The sequence below is a fragment of the Coregonus lavaretus genome (genome assembly GCF_964263955.1).
Source record: "Coregonus lavaretus genome assembly, chromosome: 23".
NCBI lineage: Eukaryota > Metazoa > Chordata > Actinopteri > Salmoniformes > Salmonidae > Coregonus > Coregonus lavaretus.
Window position 1 is genome coordinate 2,711,969 of NC_140010.1, and position 21,755 is coordinate 2,733,723.

At 43.6% G+C, this 21,755-nt stretch overlaps 1 protein-coding gene across 1 annotated transcript in view; it reads right to left on the bottom strand.

The window, feature by feature from the left end:
- Nucleotides 1–513: 513 nt before the first annotated feature.
- vav3b (vav 3 guanine nucleotide exchange factor b) overlaps nt 514–21,755 on the bottom strand; it is a gene marked incomplete at both ends in the record, with an annotated part of 90,784 nt that continues 69,542 nt past the window's right edge. Inside the window, 9 exons of the mRNA XM_084139392.1 lie at nt 514–678; nt 3,149–3,236; nt 7,454–7,570; nt 8,851–8,885; nt 9,089–9,154; nt 17,839–17,969; nt 20,829–20,862; nt 21,487–21,509; nt 21,639–21,730. Coding sequence (XP_083995518.1) covers nt 514–678; nt 3,149–3,236; nt 7,454–7,570; nt 8,851–8,885; nt 9,089–9,154; nt 17,839–17,969; nt 20,829–20,862; nt 21,487–21,509; nt 21,639–21,730 — 751 coding nt within the window. The remainder of the gene's footprint in view (nt 679–3,148; nt 3,237–7,453; nt 7,571–8,850; nt 8,886–9,088; nt 9,155–17,838; nt 17,970–20,828; nt 20,863–21,486; nt 21,510–21,638; nt 21,731–21,755) is intronic.

The window sequence follows — 21,755 nt, forward strand, 5'->3', positions numbered from 1 at the left end:
AGCCCCGAAACCTGAAGGATCTGGAGGTCTGTATGGAGGAGTGGGCCAAAATCCCTGCTGCAGTGTGTGCAAACCTGGTCAAGACCTATAGGAAACGTATGATCTCTGTAATTGCAAACAAAGGTTTCTGTACCAAATATTAAGTTCTGCTTTTCTGATGTATCAACTAGTTATGTAATGCAATAAAATGCAAATTAATTACTTAAAAATCATACAATGTGATTTTCTGGATTTTTGTTTTAGATTCCGTCTCTCACAGTTGAAGTGTACCTATGATAAAAATTACAGACCTCTACATGCTTTGTAAGTAGGAAAACCTGCAAAATCGCCAGTGTATCAAATACTTGTTCTCCCCACTGTACAATCATGAGACCATTCAGACATCATTATTTCAGGACTCACTCACTTCTTTGAACACATTCCAACTAGTGTTGGGGTCAATTCAGGAAGTGATTTGAATTAAACATAAAAAATAAAAAAAACACCAGTGCCAGTGTGCATTATACCATTATGTTAGTGGGGATAAGGTTCTGTCCTGTACTCACCAGCGCCAGTGTGTTTGATGCCTTGGGGCATGTCGTTCCCGTTACCAGGCTCTCTGAAAGGTACCTGCAGTGTTGTGTCCAGACTCCTGAAGCCCTCCCTCAGAGAATGCTGCTTGTAGTAATCCACCAGTTCCTGGGTGTTTAAAACACAGAGAACAAAGAACTAGTGAAAACACACAGGAAATGTGGTGACTTAAAAGTTTAGGGAGGAGGAGGATGAATTGTATTTATTTTTTTCAATGGGGGTGGCATTATTTTATTGGGATGGTATTGTTTTATTGGGATGGCATTATTTTATTGGGATGGTATGGTTTTATTGGGATGGCATTGTTTTATTGGGATGCTATTTTATAGTTTTATTGGGATGGCATTGTTTTATTGGGATGCTATTTTATAGTTTTATTGGGATGGCATTGTTTTATTGGGATGGCATTGTTTTATTGGGATGGTATTGTTTTATTGGGATGGCATTGTTTTATTGGGATGGTATTTTATTGTTTTATTGGGATGGCATTGTTTTATTGGGATGGCATTGTTTTATTGGGATGGTATTGTTTTATTGGGATGGCATTGTTTTATTGGGATGGTATTGTATTGTTTTATTGGGATGGTATTATTTTACTGGGATGGCATTGTTTTATTGGGATGGTATTGTTTTATTGGGATTGCATTGTTTTATTAGAATGGTATTGTTTTATTGGGATGGTATTATTTTACTGGGATGGCATTGTTTTATTGGGATGGCATTGTTTTATTGGGATTGCATTGTTTTATTAGGATGGTATTATTTTGTGGGGATGGCATTGTTTTTTTTGGGATGGTATTGTATTGTTTTATTGGGATGGTATTATTTTACTGGGATGGCATTGTTTTATTGGGATGGCATTGTTTTACTGGGATGGCATTGTTTTATTGGGATGGTATTGTTTTATTAGGATGGTATTGTTTTATTGGGATGGTATTGTTTAATTGGGATGGTATTGTTTTATTGGGATGGTATTGTTTTATTAGGATGGTATTGTTTTATTGGGATGGTATCTACTGTATGGTACTTACTATTGAATGTTTATGTTTACTGTTTAGAACCTACTGTTGAATGTGTAAGGGATATATGCTGACGTTCTGTACCTTACCTTGGAAATACCTACTGTTGAATGTGTAAGGGATAAATGCTGACGTTCTGTACCTTACCTTGGAAATACCTACTGTTGAATGTGTAAGGGATAAATGCTGACGTTCTGTACCTTACCTTGGAAATAACGGACAACGCAGCAGAGTTCCATTAGTTCTATATTTATGGTCGTGACCCAGTCGTTAGTTTGATATTTATGGATGTGACCCAGTCGTTAGTTTGATTAGTTCGATATTTATGGTCGTGACTCAGTCGTTAGTTCGATTAGTTCAATATTTATGGAAGTGACCTAGTTGTTAGTTTGATTAGTTCTGTATTTATGGACGCAACCAAGTCGTTAGTTTTGATTACTTCTATATTTATGGAAGTGACTCAGTCATTAGTTCAATTAGTTCGATATTTATGGAAGTGACCCAGTCATTTGTTCGATTATTTTGATATTTATGGAAGTGACCCAGTCGTTAGTTTGATATTTATGGAAGTGACCCAGTCGTTAGTTCGATTAGTTTGATATTTATGGAAGTGACCCAGTCATTTGTTCGATTATTTTGATATTTATGGAAGTGACCCAGTCGTTAGTTCGATTAGTTCGATATTTATGGACGCGACCCAGTCATTCGTTCTACATGTTCCATTGCCAGCGGTTCTTATCCCTCGCTTGCTAACTAGCCAACTAGCTACGGCTAACACAGTCACGACCTCTGCAGCCAGAATAACAGCAAAGTAGCTGCATTTGCGTTTGTTTAAGCTGTTTTCTATTGACATTAATTCTGAGCTGATAATGCCCGATTTTGCCTGGCATACCTAGAAAAGTTTGCCTTCTTGTCAGGACACTGGACACTGTTCATTACGAGGAAATCGCATTGCAAACACTAGGCTAAAAGCTAGCCAATATGACAACCAAATTCAAAAATATAAATAGCTGAAAACAGCTGGTCAAAATAGAAAAAAATATTGGAGGATTTGACAGCATAGCGCCACTTGCGTCATGACTGCAACAGTAGGGACCAGAGAATTTCATGTTAATCTCTCAACACGTTAGCTCATCAGATGCTCTAAGAAAATATGTATCTGCAAAAACAAATCAATGCTAGCTAGCTAGCTATGTTTTTCCTCGTTGGACCTGCGTTTACAATGAATACAATTTCGGGTTTGTGTGGTTGTTGGTTTAGCTTTCTGTAACTTTGTAGCAAGTACAGTCTGCATGTGTAGGCGCATATTGCGTCGTGATTGCAAGGTGTCCCGATATCTGTGTATGTGTGTGTATATCGGGGGGTTGGATAAAAAGCAGAAGACACATTTCCATCCGGAATGGACTAATAAAGTATTTATTATCTTTTCCAACTGTCCATTATCTGGTTTTAGAATGCCCTTCTAGCCAATCAGAAACTAGTATTCAACAATGCTGTGGTATAATTCTGTATACTGTATGGCGTGCTAAATTGCAAAGTGGGACCTAAACATGACTTACCAACACAGTCTTAAACAGCCTGGTCTCTGCGATGTAAAAGCATCCATTCTTGGTCAGGATCTTGATGTGCTTGACTTCGTCGTCGAACCTGTGGGCAGAGAACGGCCAAGCTTTAGCTAGGCTTTAACTCAATGGCCTAACTCAGTCTTGTGTGTGCAGGACACACAGGTTCGAACCAAGTCGCTTACACATGTTCATATAGATGGGATCAGACATGTTGTCAGCTGTTATAGGCCCCAGTCAGAGGGAATCATGTACACATATACAGTTGAAGTTGGCAGTTTACATACACCTTAGCCAAATACATTTAAACTCAGTTTTTCACAATTCCTGACATTTAATCCTAGTAAAAATTCCCTGTCTTAAGTCAGTTAGGATCACCACTTTATTTTAAGAATGTGAAATGTCAGAATAATAGTAGAGAGAATGATTTATTTCAGCTTTTATTTTTTTCATCACATTCCCAGTGGGTCAGAAGTTTACATACACTCAATTAGTATTTGGTAGCATTGCCTTTAAATTGTTTAACTTGGGTCAAACTTTTCGGGTAGCCTTCCACAAGCTTCCCACAATAAGTTGGGTGAATTTTGGCCCATTCCTCCTGACAGAGCTGGTGTAACTGAGTCAGGTTTGTAGGCCTCCTTGCTCGCACACGCTTTTTCAGTTCTGCCCACACATTTTCTATAGGATGAACCAGACTTGTGGAGGTCTACAATTTTTTTTCTGAGGTCTTGGCTGATTTCTTTCAATTTTCCCATGATGTCAAGCAAAGAGGCACTGAGTTTGAAGGTACAGCTTGAAATACATCCACAGGTACACCTCCAATTGACTAAACTAATGTAAATTAGCCTATCAGAAGCTTCTAAAGCCATGACATCATTTTCTGGAATATTCCAAGCTGTTTAAAGGCACAGTCAACTTAGTGTATGTAAACTTCTGACCCACTGGAATTGTGATACAGTGAATTATAAGTGAAATAATCTGTCTGTTAACAATTGTTGGAAAAATTACTTGTGTCATCCACAAAGTAGATGTCCTAACCGACTTGCCAAAACTATAGTTTGTTAACAAGAAATGTGTGGAGTGGTTGAAAAACGAGTTTTAATGACTCCAACCTAACCTAAGTGTATGTAAACTTCAGACTTCAGCTGTACATAGGATCCAACATGAGACAGTTATGCTGCCCTGTTGTATGTATGTTTCTCTCCACTGCCCTGTTGTATGGATGTTTTTTATTATGGATGAGGAAAATACGGTAACGTTGCAAAATGAGTTATACATAATGGATATATGTTGAGTTATACATTATTAATGTCTGTTGAGTTATATACTGTTCTGTTATACATTGAGATGGATGAGGCCCCTGTTTGGTGAAGGCTATGCTCTTCACACATATAAACACACACACCAGGCCTCCAGATTACAATCTGAAGCAGTAGGACACACACACAAGGTATAAGCAGTATGACGGCCGATTAGGATTGGAACGTTCAGAAAATACATCAAAGCAGAACACAGTCCACCATAGAGTCCACCTTGACAACCATAGAGTCCACCTTGACAACCATAGAGTCCACCTTGTCAACCATAGAGTCCACCATAGAGTCCACCTTGTCAACCAAAGAGTCCACCTTGTCAACCATAGAGTCCACCTTGTCAACCGTAGAGTCCACCTTGTCAACCAAAGAGTCCACCTTGTCAACCAAAGAGTCCACCTTGTCAACCAAAGAGTCCACCTTGTCAACCAAAGAGTCCACCTTGTCAACCAAAGAGTCCACCTTGTCAACCAAAGAGTCCACCTTGTCAACCAAAGAGTCTACCTTGTCAACCAAAGAGTCCACCTTGTCAACCATAGAGTCCACCTTGTCAACCAAAGAGTCCACCTTGTCAACCATAGAGTCCACCTTGTCAACCATAGTGTCAACCTTGTCAACCAAAGAGTCCACCTTGTCAACCATAGAGTCCACCTTGACAACCATAGAGTCCACCTTGTCAACCATAGAGTCCACCTTGTCAACCAAAGAGTCCACCTTGTCAACCAAAGAGTCCACCTTGTCAACCATAGAGTCCACCTTGTCAACCATAGTGTCCACCTTGTCAACCAAAGAGTCCACCTTGTCAACCATAGAGTCCACCTTGTCAACCAAAGAGTCCACCTTGTCAACCAAAGAGTCCACCTTGTCAACCAAAGAGTCCACCTTGTCAACCAAAGAGTCCACCTTGTCAACCATAGAGTCCACCTTGACAACCATAGAGTCCACCATAGAGTCCACCTTGTCAACCAAAGAGTCCACCTTGTCAACCAAAGAGTCCACCTTGTCAACCAAAGAGTCCACCTTGTCAACGATAGAGTCCACCTTGACAACCATAGAGTCCACCATAGAGTCCACCTTGACAACCATAGAGTCCACCTTGACAACAATTAAAGAGTCCACCTTGACAACCATAGAGTCCACCTTGACAACCATAGAGTCCACCTTGACAACCATAGACTCCACCTTGACAACAACCAGAGTCCACCCTGATAACCATAGAGTCTACCTTGACAACCATAGACTCCACCTTGACAACCATAGAGTCCACCTTGACAACCGTAGTGACCACCTTGACAACCATAGTATCCACCTTGACAACCAAAGAATCCACCCTGACAACCATAAAGTCCACCTTGACAACCATAGAGTCCACCTTGACAACTGTAGTGTCCACCTTGACAACCATAGTATCCACCTTGACAACCAAAGAGTCCACCCTGACAACCATTGAGTCCACCTTGACATCCATAGAGTCCACCCTGACAACCATTTTGTCCACCATAGAGTCCACCTTGACAACCATAGAGTCCACCTTGACAACAACTAAAGAGTCCACCTTGACAACCATAGAGTCCACCTTGACAACCATAGTGTCCACCCTGATAACCATAGAGTCCACCTTGACAACCATAGAGACCACCTTGACAACAACCAGAGTCCACCCTGATAACCATAGACTCCACCTTGACAACCATAGAGTCTACCTTGACAACCATAGACTCCACCTTGACAACCATAGAGTCCACCTTGACAACAACCAAAGAGTCCACCCTGATAACCATAAAGTCCACCTTGACAACCATAGTGTCCACCTTGATAACCATAGAGTCCACCTTGACAACCATAGAGTCTACCTTGACAACCATAGACTCCACCTTGACAACCATAGAGTACACCTTGACAACAACCAAAGAGTCCACCTTGACAACAACCAAAGAGTCCACCCTGATATCCAAAGAGTCCACCTTGACAACCATAGAGTCCACCTTGACAACAACCAAAGAGTCCACCCTGATATCCATAGAGTCCACCTTGACAACTATAGTGTCCACCTTGCCAACAACCAAAGAGTCCACCCTGATAACCATAAAGTTCACTTTGAGAACCATAGAGTCCACCTTGACAACCATAGGGTCCACCCTGATAACCATTGATCCACCCTGATAACTATTGATCCACCATGATAACCATAGAGTCCACCTTGACAACCATAAAGTCCACCTTGACAACCATAGAGTCCACCTTGACAACCATAGAGTCCACCCTGATAACCATTGATCCACCATGATAACCATAAAGTCCATCTTGACAACCATAGAGTCCACCTTGACAACCATAGAGTCCACCCTGATAACCATTGATTCACCATGATAACCATAGAGTCCACCTTGACAACCATAGAGTCCACCCTGATAACCATTGATCCACCATGATAACCATAGAGTCCACCTTGACAACCATAAAGTCCACCTTGACAACCATAGAGTCCACCTTGACAACCATAGAGTCTACTACGACAAGCAGGCTTGAATGCCACTGGCTGGAGTGCTGTGTCACAATACCAGAGGCCCTCGACTCTGCTCTAGAGCCTTACTTCATAGTCTCTAACCCATAGACCGTAGCCGAATAACTGGACAATGTCTGACATATCCCAACAAAGATTTGGGATAAAAAAATACAGTTTGAATGGCTAACTGACCATGAGAGTGTCCAGTGACATGGCAGTTAAATCCTGGTTCTGTATGTAACAGCTGAAGTTGTAATTCTCTGCTCCACATATGAGAGACAGTGCGGTGTGTTATGTGTGTTAACATCATCTGTAAGGTAAAAACACAGTCCCAAAAAGCTTTCAGACTCTCTATGGCTCATTGAACAGGACAGTGTGACATGACAGGTACACCATGGTTCTGGAAGGGAAGAACATGCCCCAGCCCTGCTCCACTTCCATGATGCTGACACACCCACACTCACACCCGCACGTTCTACTTACTTGAAACTGATGGCATACTCGTTGCACTCTCTGGTCCTGTGTCTGATCAGGTAGGTGCTGTTCTCTCTGTCCATCAGCACTACCTCCGCCTGGTGCCTCTCCATCGGCCCCGCAAACCTGACCATGAGAAAACCATCAGATAACCATCGCACAACCAACACACAACCTACGTACAACCATCAGACAACCATCAACCAACAATCACACAATCAACACACAACTATTACACAATCATTAGACAATCACAAACAGCCTACAAATAACCATTGGAAACCCACAAACAATGACATCATGATTACTAACATACGGTGGGGAAAAAAAGTATTTAGTCAGCCACCAATTGTGCAAGTTCTCCCACTTAAAAAGATGAGAGGGGCCTGTACTTTTCATCATAGGTACACTTCAACTATGACAGACAAATTGAGAAAAAAAAATCCAGAAAATCACATTGTAGGATTTTTTATGAATTTATTTGCAAATTATGGTGGAAAATAAGTATTTGGTCACCTACAAACAAACAAGATTTCTGGCTCTCACAGACCTGTAACTTCTTCTTTAAGAGGCTCCTCTGTCCTCCACTCGTTACCTGTATTAATGGCACCTGTTTGAACTTGTTATCAGTATAAAATACACCTGTCCACAACCTCAAACAGTCACACTCCAAACTCCACTATGGCCAAGACCAAAGAGCTGTCAAAGGACACCAGAAACAAAATTGTAGACCTGCACCAGGCTGGGAAGACTGAATCTGTAATAGGTAAGCAGCTTGGTTTGAAGAAATCAACTGTGGGAGCAATTATTAGGAAATGGAAGACATACAAGACCAGGGCATTGAAGATGAAACGTGGCTGGGTCTTTCAGCATGACAATGATCCCAAACACACCGCCTGGGCAACGAAGGAGTGGCTTCGTAAGAAGCAATTTAAGGTCCTGGAGTGGCCTAGCCAGTCTCCAGATCTCAACCCCATAAAAAATCTTTGGAGGGAGTTGAAAGTCCGTGTTGCCCAGCGTCAGCCCCAAAACATCACTGCTCTAGAGGAGATCTGCATGGAGGAATGGGCCAAAATACCAGCAACAGTGTGTGAAAACCTTGTGAAGACTTACAGAAAACGTTTGACCTGTGTCATTGCCAACAAAGGGTATATAACAAAGTATTGAGAAACTTTTGTTATTGACCAAATACTTATTTTCCACAATAATTTGCAAATAATTTCATAAAAAATCCTACAATGTGATTTTCTGGATTTTTTTCCCCTCATTTTGTCTGTCATAGTTGACGTGTACCTATGATGAAAATTACAGGCCTCTCTCATCTTTTTAAGTGGGAGAACTTGCACAATTGGTGGCTGACTAAATACTTTTTTCCCCCACTGTGTTAGAGTTGTTGTTTCACCTACCACAGCTGGGCTGAGTAATCCACTGGCTTGGGCACCTGGGAGGGACAGAGAGAAACATGGTTATTTCCAGCCAAATGAGATCAATGCAGACAAGTGGAGGTCATCTGCAGTAATGAGCAATCATCTGTGAAGAATGTAGGCCTTAGAAAGGGTTTATGAAGGCTGATGAAGGTTTATGAAGGCTTCATTAAGTCTTTAAATAAGTTGTTGAATAAGGGTGTTTAGCTTCCATACTTACACATGGGCAGGGCCTAACGGCATCGCTGGGAAAGAAGCCAATCTCTCTCGTCGCCAAGATCTTGCCCTGCAACGGCACATTGCTGTTAGTTAATCACATTATATTAGTCTTCCCTCCATCATCCGTTCCCTCCTTCTCGTCTCCTCCCCCATCTCTTCTATAAATCATCCGTTCCCTCCTTCTCTCCCCCTCCCCCATCTCTTCTATAAATCATCCGTTCCCTCCTTCTCTCCCCCTCCCCTATCTCTTCTATAAATCATCCGTTCCCTCCTTCTCTCCCCCTCCCCTATCTCTTCTATAAATCATCCGTTCCCTCCTTCTCTCCCCCTCCCCTATCTCTTCTATAAATCATCCGTTCCCTCCTTCTCTCCCCCTCCCCCATCTCTTCTATAAATCATCCGTTCCCTCCTTCTCTCCTCCTCCCCCATCTCTTCTATAAATCATCCGTTCCCTCCTTCTCTCCTCCTCCTTCCCCATCTCTTCTATAAATCATCCGTTCCCTCCTTCTCTCCCCCTCCCCCATCTCTTCTATAAATCATCCGTTCCCTCCTTCTCTCCTCCTCCTCCATCTGTTCTATAAATCATCCGTTCCCTCCTTCTCTCCTCCCCCTCCCCCATCTCTTCTATAAATCATCCGTTCCCTCCTTCTCTCCCCCTCCCCCATCTCTTCTATAAATCATCCGTTCCCTCCTTCTCTCCTCCTTCCCCATCTCGTCTATAAATCATCCAATCCCTCCTTCTCTCCCCCTCCCCCATCTCGTCTATAAATCATCCGTTCCCTCCTTCTCTCCCCCTCCCCCATCTCTTCTATAAATCATCCGTTCCCTCCTTCTCTCCCCCTCCCCCATCTCTTCTATAAATCCTAGACAATTAGCCCACAATGAGGCAGAGTGTCCAACACAGTAACACAGTAACAGTAGTGATGCAGCAGTTCCTAACTGTTAAATCGCTGTGGATTGATGAGGAATAAAAAAAAAAAATTATGGTTGAGAGGGATGAGGCAAAAGGAATGGCAAATAAGTCTGGCTGCACAACCGATTGGCAAATGTACTGCAAATTGAGAAATTATGTGACTAAACTGAATAAAAAGAAGAAGAAACTACACTATGAAACAAAGATAAATGACAAAGAATGATAGTGAAAAGCTTTGGAGCACCTTCAATGAAATTTTGGGCAAAAAGGCAAACTCAGCACCACCATTCATTGAATCAGATGGCTCATTCATCACAAAACCCAGTGATATTGCCAATTACTTTAATGATTTTTTCATTGGCAAGATTAGCAAACTTAGGCATGACATGTCAGCAAAAAACATCAAAGTATAACTGATCAAATTATGAAAGACAAGCATTGTAATTTTGAATTCCGTAAGGTGAGTGTGGAAGAGGTGAAACAATTAGTGTTGTCTATCAGCAATGACAAGCCACCGGGGTCTGACAACTTCGATGGAAAATTACTGAGGATAATAGTGGACGATATTGCCACTCCTATATCTTCAATCTAAGCCTAGAAAGTGTGTGCCCTCAGGCCTGGAGGGAAGCAAAAGTAATTCCGCTATCCAAGAGTAGTAAAGCCCCCTTTACTGGCTCAAATAGCCGACCAATCAACCTGTTACCAACCCTTAGTAAACTTTTGGAAAAAATTGTGTTTGACCATATACAATGCTATTTTACTGTAAACAAATTGACAACAGACTTTCAGCACGCTTATAGGGAAGGACATTCAACAAGCACTTATGCAAATGACTGATGATTGGCTGAGATAAATTGATGATAAAAAGATTGTGGGAGCTGTTTTGTTAGACTTCAGTGAAGCTTTTGACATTATCGATCATAGTCTGCTGCTGGAAAAACTGATGTGTTATGGCTTTACACCCCCTGTTATATTGTGGATAAAGAGTTACCTGTCTAACAGAACACAGAGTGTGTTCTTTAATGGAAGCCTCTCCAACATAATTCAGGTAGAATCAGGAATTCCCCAGGGCAGCTGTCTAGGCCCCTTACTTTTTTCAATCTTTACTAATGACATGCCACTTGAGTAAAGCCAGTGTGGATATGTATGCGGATGACTCAAGACTATACACGTCAGCTACTGCGAGTGAAATCACTGCTACACAAGTGTTTTGTTGTTGTGCACTCTCCTCAAACAATAGCATGGTATTTTTTCACTGTAATAGCTACTGTTAATTGGACAGTGCAGTTAGATTAACAAGAATTTGAGCTTTCTGCCCAAATAAGACATGTCTATGTCCTGGAAAGTTTGCTGTTACTTACAACAGTCATGCTAATCACATTAGCACACGTTAGCTCAACCGTCCTGTATACGGGACACCGAACCCGTAGAGGTTAATGTTGCTGGACCCCAGGAAGAGTAGCTGCTGCCTTGGCAGTAGCTAATGGAATAAGGCCTTTCAGAAATTTAAGAACTCTCAAGAGCAGCCTGATTTTGTCAGAGAAATAAAGCACAGAGCAGGATGGATGAAGATATGAGGGGTTACTTTGCTGATAAAATCATTCAGAACAAAAATGACCCTAAAAAGCTTTGGAAATCATTTAAGGAACTAGGCTGTAGTAGTACTACTAAAAACAAACTAAACAGTATTGGACTGAACATCAGCGGGGAGATGGTATATGAAAAAGCTGAGATTGCCAGATTCAACTATTTTTTTTACTTCTGTTGCCAGCAAGCTGGTTAGCAAGCTGGTTAGCAAGCTGCTAACCAGTTCTGGTTTGTATGGAAATGACCAAGTCAAGAAGTGTTATGCCGAGTTAGGGGTTCAGCAAAACTATTTTGCAAAGGTAGCTAGAGCCAAAACAGCCAGTATGCTAGCAGAGATTAAATGCTCCAAAGCCACAGGCCTGTATAATATTCCTGCAAGGTTTCTTAGAGATTCTGCTGAGCAAATTGCCTCTTGTATTACGCATATCGTTAATCTCTCTCTTGAACAAGGCATCTCTACTGTTTTTACTGTACATAAACAATATGAAATATGCTTGTTCTTGTCATCTTTTCCTTTATACTGATGACTCTACACTTCTGGTGTCTCACAAAAGTAAAACTATGTTGGAGAGCATACTTAGCACAGAGCTTACTAACATTAACAAATGGCTTGGAGATAATAAGCGATCTCTGCACTTAGGTAAAACTGAGGCAATTATTTTGGGGTCCAGACCTAAATTGTGTAGGTCCTCTGAAATCAGAGTGGAGCTAGGGGGTGAGGTGCTGACTACTAAAACCTCTGTTAGCTACCTGGGATGCATCCTTGATGGAAGCTTAGGAGGTGTGAGCATGTCCACTAAAGTGCTAGGGAAGGTTATTGCCAGGACTACGTCTTTGGCAAAAAAATCCAAGCTGCTTGATAAGGACTCCGTGAGAGTGCTAGCCACTGCCCTCATTCAATGCCATTTTGACTACACTAGTACTTCCTGGTTTGGCGGCTAATCTAAGTTTATGAAGGGGAAGCTCCAGATAGGGTTAGGGTTACTCACATACAGTGGCTTGCGAAAGTATTCACCCCTCTTGGCATTTTTCCTATTTTGTTGCCTTACATTTTTGGGGGGTTTGTATCATTTGATTTACACAAGATGCCTACCACTTTGAAGATGAAAAATATTTTTTTTCTGGTGAAAGAAACAAGAAATAAGACAGAAAAAACAGAAAACTTGAGCGTGCATATATATTCACCCCCCCCCCCCCCCCCCAAGTCAATACTTTGTAGAGTTACCTTTTGCAGCAATTATAGCTGCAAGTCTCTTGGGGTATGTCTCTATAAGCTTGGCACATCTAGCCACTGGGATTTTCCCCATTCTTCAAGGAAAAACTGCTCCAGCTCCTTCAAGTTGGATGGGTTCAGCTGATGTACAGCAATCTTTAAGTCATACCACAGATTCTCAATTGGATTGAGGTCTGGGCTTTGACTAGGCCATTCCAAGACATTTAAATGTTTCCCTTTAAACCACTCGAGTGTTGCTTTAGCAGTATGCTTAGGGTCATTGTCCTGCTGGAAGGTGAACCTCCGTCCCAGTCTCAAATCTCTGGAAGACTGAAACAAGGTTTCCCTCAAGAATTTCCCTGTATTTAGCGCCATCCATAATTCCTTCAATTCTGAACAGTTTCCCAGTCCCTGCGGATGAAAAACATGTATACTGGAGCCTCAGAGTGGAATGAGTTGCCTCTGCCCATAAAAACAACATCCTCTCTGGGAAGCTTTAAAAAATAAAGTAAAAAACTGTTTGATGTCTTCTGTATGAATGACCCCTATGATGTAACTGCAATGATGAGATAGATGTTCTTCTTCTTTGTTTTTATGTTGTATTATCTCTCTGTCATACTGTGGTCAACCGTGTTGGATCTTGCCCAGCCATCTTGTTTCAAGAGGACCACAGTGGAAATAAGTCCCAAACTTTATTGTGTGTTATCCTCGATGATTTTACTCATGTGCATGTATGGCTTTTTCAAGTTTTATGTGTGCTCGTTTTTCTTTAAATGGTCGAGTTAATAAACTAAACTAAGATCCTTAATACAGTGCATTCGGAAAGTATTCAGACCCATTCACTTTTTCCACATATTGTTACGTTACAGCCTTATTCTAAAATGTATTCAATTGTTTATTCCCTTATCAATCTACACAAAATACCCCCTAATGACAATGTGAAAACAGGTTTTTAGAAATTTTAGCAAATGTATAAATTTTTTAAAACAGAAATACCTTATTTATATAAGAATTCAGACACTTTGTCATGAGACTCAAAATTGTCATGTCACGCCCTGGCTCTGAGGACTTGTATTTGTTGAGTCAGGGTGTGTATTTTCTGTGTCGTGTTGTGCTATGTTGTTTTCTATGGTTGATCTAGAATGTGTAGATCTATGTTGGCCGGGGTGGTTCCCAATCAGAGGCAGCTGTAGCTCGTTGTCTCTGATTGGGGACCATACTTAGGCAGCCTTTTGGCACCTGTTAGTTGTGGGATCTTGTTCCGTGTAAGGTATGTTGTTTGTAGGTTACCTTGGACTTCACGTTTCGTTTGTTATTTTGTCGTTGTGGTGTTTATTCTATATAAATAAACATGTACGCATATCACGCTGCGCCTTGGTCCTTCTCGTTCGTAAACGATCGTGACATGTCATGAGACTCAGGTGCATCCTATTTCCATTGATCATCCTTGAGATGTTTCTACAACTTGATTGGAGTCCACCTGTGGTAAATTCAATTGATTGGACATGATTTGGAAAGGAACACACCTGTCTATATAAGGTCCCACAGTTGACAGTGCATGTCAGAGCAAAAACCAAGCCATGAAGTCAAAGGAATTGTCCGTAGAGCTCTAAGACAAACTGAGCAATCGGGGGAGAAGGACCTTGGTCAGGGAGGTGATCAAGAACCGGATGGTCACTCTGACAGAGCTCCAGAGTTCCTCTGGGGAAATGGGAGAACCTTCCAGAAGGACAACCATCTCTGCAGTACTCCACCAATCAGGCCTTTATGGTAGAGTGGCCAGACGGAAGCCACTCCTCAGTAAAAGGCACATGACAGCCCGCTTGGAGTTTGGCAAAAGGCAACTAAAGAGTCTCAGACCATGATAAACAAGATTCTCTGGTCTGATGAAACCAAGATTAAACTCTTTGGCCTGAATGCCAACCGTCACGTCTGGAGGAAACCTAGCACCATCCCTACGGTGAAGCATGGTGGTGGCAGCATCATGCTGTGGGGATGTTTTCCAGCGGCAGGGACTGGGAGACTAGTCAGGATCGAGGCAAAGCTGAACAGAGCAAAGTACAGAGAGATCCTCGATGAAAACCTGCTTCAGAGCCGCACAGGACATCAGACTGGGGCGACGGTTCACTTTCCAACAGGACAACAACCCTAAGCACGCAGCCAAGACAATGCAGGAGTGGCTTCGGGACAAGTCTCTGAAAACTGTTTTTCCTTTGTATGTATGTAGATTGATGAGGGAAAAAAACAATTTAATACAAGGCTGTAACCTTACAAAATGTGGAAAAAGAAGGCACTATATATCGTCGGGCAGTTGCAGATGGGTTATTAGCAATTTTGGGTGGGTGCGGGTAAACAAACAGCTAACCTTCGCATCACTAACCCACACACAGCTCCAGTTAATCTGCTCCGGAGCAGACTTTAGTGCTGCTTCGTTGGATTTGTACAGCATCTACAACAACAGGCTGGTTTACCACTAAATAATGAATGTGATGAATCCCAGAACAGTGGGAGCCCTCCATGACTGACTATCACTAAAATACTAACTATTGTGTTACATTCACCGCTTCAAGCAGGACTGAAACTGACTGACTGGGGGTTTATCAAAATCATCAGGATAAAGTCTCTTACCAGACAAAACCTACGCCAGCTTTTATCGAGGAACGCAAACCCAGCTTTATGAAATCAGTCTGTATGTCAATCTAAGATCCAGTCCTGAAGCTAAGCAATTATCTCACTTGTCTCTCTCTCTCTCTCTCTCTCTCTCTCTCCTCTCTCTCTCTCTCTCTCTCTCTCTTCTCTCTCTCTCTCTCTCTCTCTCTCTCTCTCTCTCTCTCTCTCTCTCTCTCTCCTCTCTCTCTCTCTCTCTCTCTCTCTCTCTCTCTCTCTCTCTCTCTCTCCTCTCTCACCCCTTTATTACAGTACGAAGTGTGTCTCAGCCCCATGCAACCCCTCTCCTCAATATACATTAGATTGAAAAGTGAATCTGAAGCCCATCTCGATGCTTCATTCAACTTAATAACATTTCATCTGAAGCTGTGGAGAGCCCCTCTCTATTTGTTACGCCCTCGTAAGCTAAAGATTAAACTTATTACCATGGCGCAGTAAACAGGAGCCAGCCTGAAAGATCAAATTAAATTACATTGATTGATTATATTGTTCTGGCTGGCACAGGGAGGGAGAGAGAGGGAGAAGGAGAGAGAGGGATATATATATATATATATATATATATATATATATATATATATATATATAGAGAGAGAGAGAGAGAGAGAGAAGAGAGAGAGAGAGAGAGAGAGAGAGAGAGAGAGAGAGAGAGAGAGAGAGAGCGAGAGCGAGAGCAAGAGAGAGAGAGAGAGAGAGAGAGAGAGAGAGAGAGAGAGGGAGATAGAGAGAGAGAGAGACACAGAGAGAGAGAGACAGATAGAGAGAGAAAGAGACAAGTGAGATAATTGCCTTCAGGGTAGAACAGGGGATATGAAATCTCAATGTTCTGTAATTCTATCCTTTAGAACTCTCGGGGGAACCCGTTGGAAGATTAAGTAGCCTTATTAGAATGTCATTATGGATACTGAAGGGAGGGATAAAATAAATCAACACATTTGCAAATGTGCATTATCATTCACCAAATTCAGAGTAGGCTACCCCCTCCCAGGGTACATAGCCTATACAGAGTTCATGGTAACCATGGTGACCACGCCAAACTTTCACACTTTTCAATTCAACTCAACTCTTCCTCCAGCAGGTTTATTATGGGTCTCTTGGCATCCATTTTCATTGTGTGTGCTATCAGACAGAGATCAGTGAGAGATTCTCCGGTACTTTTGTATATTTTTAGCCAGTAGTTCTGAAAGTAGAACTCACGAGCCAAAAGTTGGCCCGTGAAAATGGTGTACTTCGTCACATATGTGCAGATATGTGCACCACGTCATCGATCTCGCTCCCTGGCTCTGCTGTGTGTGCATCTCGCTAGCTGTCACTCGTATGGCGAGGGCTAAAGCTCATTGGCAGAAACTCGAACTGCTAAGGGGCTGGCCCACGTGGGGGAAAATGTGGGGGAAACGACGCAACACAGCATGCAGAAAACAGTCACTTTCAAACTAGGGATTTTGTTGCTAATTGAGGTAAGACAGTAATTCTGCTCATATATTATGCATGTATAAATTACACATTGACACATCCAGCCCAAAGCGGGAGGTTTAAAAATTGTCCCCAGCAATATATTTTTTAAATAGAACTGTAACAAATGGTGACAGTATGGCTATTATTATTATTATATATTATTATTATTATTATTATTATTATTATTATATTATTGCTACAATATAGCCACATTAGACTAATGTGCCTGTATGTGAGAATGTGTTACAGTTAGTCCCTTACTGCAGAGTCCTTCTCTGGAGAGTCCTTCTCTGGAGAGTCCTTCTCTGGAGAGTCCTTCTCTGGAGAGTCCTTGTGTCTGAATCAGTTTAGTTTCTCTCTCTGTGTGTGTGTAGCACTTGATTAATCAATTTAAGTCACTAATTGGCTAGATCAACTGCTCTGCTCTCACAGGTCTAATCAGAAGAGGCAAGGAAGAAAACAGATAGCATACACACACACACACACACACACACACACACACACACACACACACACACAATTCCTCATGCACACACACACAAACACACACACACACACACACACACACACACACACACAATTCCTCATGCACAGCAGGAGTTTCATCACTCCTGGCTGAAGAAATCAATTGACAGAGCTGAGTGTGTGTGGGTTACCAACTACCAACCACTATCTCTTCTTAATGCGACCTCAATGTAACGGTTATGTGGTGATTCACCTGGAATGAACTGGAAGAGGATGACGACGGAATGTGTAGGTTAAGTCACAGCAAGTAATGAGGAGTGAGGTCACACACACACACACACAGACACACACGCGCATACACACACACACACACACACACACACACAGACACACACGCGCACACACACACACATTGAAGCATACGTTCCTTCCGTCTGACTGAGTCGTCACCCACCTGCCACCAGGAGCTGTGTAGGTTGGCACTGACGAGCTCGATGATGTCCCCAGCATGGATGGTCAATGGGGGGGCACTCTGGGGAGAGGGGATACCACAGTAGTCTCTGATCACCAGCATCCTGGGGAGACCTGGGGACAGAGGAGAGGAGAGGACATGCTGAGACAGGGCTATGGTAGACCTGGGGACAGAGGAGAGGACATGCTGAGACAGGGCTATGAGAGACCTGGGGACAGAGGAGAGGAGAGGACATGCTGAGACAGGGCTATGAGAGACCTGGGGACAGAGGAGAGGAGTGGACATGCTGAGACAGGGCTATGAGAGACCTGGGGACAGAGGAGAGGAGAGGACATGCTGAGACAGGGCTATGAGAGACCTGGGGACAGAGGAGAGGAGTGGACATGCTGAGACAGGGCTATGAGAGACCTGAGGACAGAGGAGAGGAGAGGACATGCTGAGACAGGGCTATGAGAGACCTGGGGACAGAGGAGAGGAGAGGACATGCTGAGACAGGGCTATGAGAGACCTGGGGACAGAGGAGAGGAGAGGACATGCTGAGACAGGGCTATGAGAGACCTGGGGACAGAGGAGAGGACATGCTGAGACAGGGCTATGAGAGACCTGGGGACAGAGGAGAGGAGAGGACACATGACTTCAAGATGGCCAGAGTCGCTCCCTCCTCGACCCCTCTGATGTCTTTTCTTTCCAAAACACTTGAGCGTGCTGTCTCTGATCAACTCTATTGTTATCTCTCTCAGAACGATCTTCTTGACCCTAACCAGTCAGGCTTCAAGATGGGTCACTCAAACGAGTCTGCTCTTCTCTGTGTCACGGAAGCTCTCCGCACTGCCAAAGCTGACTCTCTCTCCTCTGTTCACATCCTCCTAGATCTATCCGCTGCCTTCGACACCATGAACCATCAGATCCTCCTCTCCACCCTCTCAGAGCTGGGCGTCTCAGGCTCTGCACACTCCTGGATTGCATCCTGCCTGGCAGGTAGCTCCTACCAGGTGGCGTGGAGAGGATCTGTGTCTGCACCATGTGCTCTCACTACTGGTGTCCCCCAGGGCTCGGTTCTAGGCCCTCTTCTCTTTCCACCAAGTTACTCTGCTCCATCATCTCCTCTCATGGTCTCTCCTGGGCTCCATCATCTCCTCTCATGGTCTCTCCTGTCATTGCTATGCGGATGACACTCAACTACTTTTCTCATTCCCCCCTTCTGACACCCAGGTGGCGACACGCATCTCTGCATGCCTGGCAGATACAGTATCTCAGCTTGGATGTCGGCCCACCTCCTCAAGCTCAGCCTCGAAAAGACGGAGCTGCTCTTCCTCCCGGGCAAGGCCTGCCCGAACAATGACCTCTCCATCACCGTCGACAACTCCAAGGTGCGAAGAACCTTGCCGTGACCCTGGAAAACATCCTGTCGTTCTCTGCCAACATCAAAACAGTGACTCACTCCTCCAGGTTCATGCTTTACAACATCCGTAAAGTACGACCTTTCCTCAAACAGGAAGTGGTGCAGGTTCTAATCCAGGCACTTGTCATCTCCCGTCTGGACTACTGCAACTCTCTGTTGGCTGGACTCCCCGCTTGCGCCATCAAACCCCTGCAACTTGTCCAGAACGCTGCAGCCTGTCTGGTGTTCAACCTTCCCAAGTTATCCCATGTCACCCACTCCGCCGTACACTCCATTGGTTTTCAGTCTAAACTTGCATCCACTACAAGACCATGGTGCTTACCTATGGAAGAGCAAGAGGAACTGCCCCTCCCTACCTTCAGGCTATGCTCAAACCCTACATCCGAACCCGAGCACTCCATTCTGCCACCTCTGGTCTCTTGGCCGTCTCACGCTCAGCCCAATCAAAGATCTTATCTGTCCTGGCACCCCATTGGTGGAACCAGCTTCCCCCTGATGCTAGGACAGCAGAGTCTCTGCCTATCTTTTGAAAACGTCTCAAACCCCGCCTCTTCGAAGAGTATCTTAAATAAATAAAAATCCTCCCTAAGCGACTCAGGCAGGCATAACTATATTGCTGAGCCCTGCAGAGAGGAGCTGAGGCAAGGGCACAGGGAGAGGCTGGAGAGTTTAACCAGCAGAGAGGAGCTGAGGCAAGGGCACAGGGAGAGGCTGGAGAGTTTAACCAGCAGAGAGGAGCTGAGGCAAGGGCACAGGGAGAGGCTGGAGAGTTTAACCGTGGACGTCCTCTTATCCCTGCCTAGGTTTTTCTTAATGAATCCACCCACTCCAATCCATCTGTCTCCACTACACACTGTCCTTCTTCCCTGGCTCCCACCATAGACAGGAGGTTGGGGTAAAGGCCTTCTTCCCTGGCTCCCACCGTAGACTGGAGGTGACGGTAAAGGCCAATCTATTAACACTAGATTCTTAGAAAGTGGAGTGAATTGTGTTCCATCAGTGTGGATGTTGTGATTATTTACTGTTTGATCGAGTACTCCAGTGTTCATGGTCTGTGTTCGTCATCATCGTCATAATCGTCATAGTGATCTGGTGAACCCTTCTCCTGAGGATCTACTTGGTGAACCCTTCTCCTGAGGATCTACTTGGTGAACCCTTCTCCTGAGGATCTACTTGGTGAACCCTTCTCCTGAGGAGCTACTTGGTGAACCCTTCCCCTGAGGATCTACTTGGTGAACCCTTCTCCTGAGGATCTACTTGGTGAACCCTTCTCCTGAGGATCTACTTGGTGAACCCTTCCCCTGAGGATCTACTTGGTGAACCCTTCTCCTGAGGATCTACTTGGTGAACCCTTCTCCTGAGGATCTACTTGGTGAACCCTTCTCCTGAGGATCTACTTGGTGAACCCTTCTCCTGAGGAGCTACTTGGTGAACTAACTTTGAAGTTTTCAGCTTTTAGACTTTTAACTTGAAGTTGTCAGATGGTTAAATAGGCCACTTTCACAGCACCGGCCTTCACATTAAGTCTTTGTTAAGACTGTAGGAAGTGACACTGTCGAGCCATACTGACCTGGGTCTGCTTGTTTCCGCACCGTCGGAGCCCTCTGTGGAGAGAGAGAAGGAATATAATTCACACGTCACACACACACAGGCATACGCAGACACTTGCACGAACATGCACACACACACACACACACACACACTGAGAGAAACACACACACACACACACTGTGCGATATCAACTTGACCTGCACTACAGCATGAGTCATAGGCGTTCATTCATCCTGTGAACACTGGAGATTTTCTTTATATTTTTCTTACAACAGTAAGACATGATGGGACCTAACAGATAAACATATGAAGGAGGGGTGTACTGTTCATTACAGTCCATCCTACACACACATCTTACCCTTGTGTTACACTTGTGTGATTGTTAAGAAAGAGCGTGAGTAATCTAGTCTCACCCTGTGCCCTGAATCAGGTCTAGCAGAAGAGAGTCAAAAATTAGACGTTCAATGGAACGGAATGGAATGGCTAATACCATGTATTTGGCTAATGGAAAATTACATTTACATTTACATTTACAATCACATGCATTCATCTATCCATTTATCATGTGTCTGTTTGTGTGTCTGTTTGTGTGCGTGTAACATTTCTTAGGCTATTGGAAATGTATTGCTGTGGTTCACCCTCTCTAAGTAAAAGCAGTGGAGCAGTGCTGGTCTTACCTCAGGCCTCAGCGTGGCAGAATCTGAAAGAAGGTGGACAAGTGGCAGAGTGAGCAGAAAACACTAGACAGAATACAATTTTGTAAAGAGACATCACTGGAGCATTTGATAATAAAAGTCAATGGTTCTAGAGGCACATCTCCCTCTCTTACCAGTTCTTCCACAGACGCCCAGTCTGCCCAGACACTCCTTATGAGCTCCTAGTCCACACTTAAGACAGAGATAGCCCTGGTTGAAGATACCCCTGGAGGAGACAGGAGACGTTACAG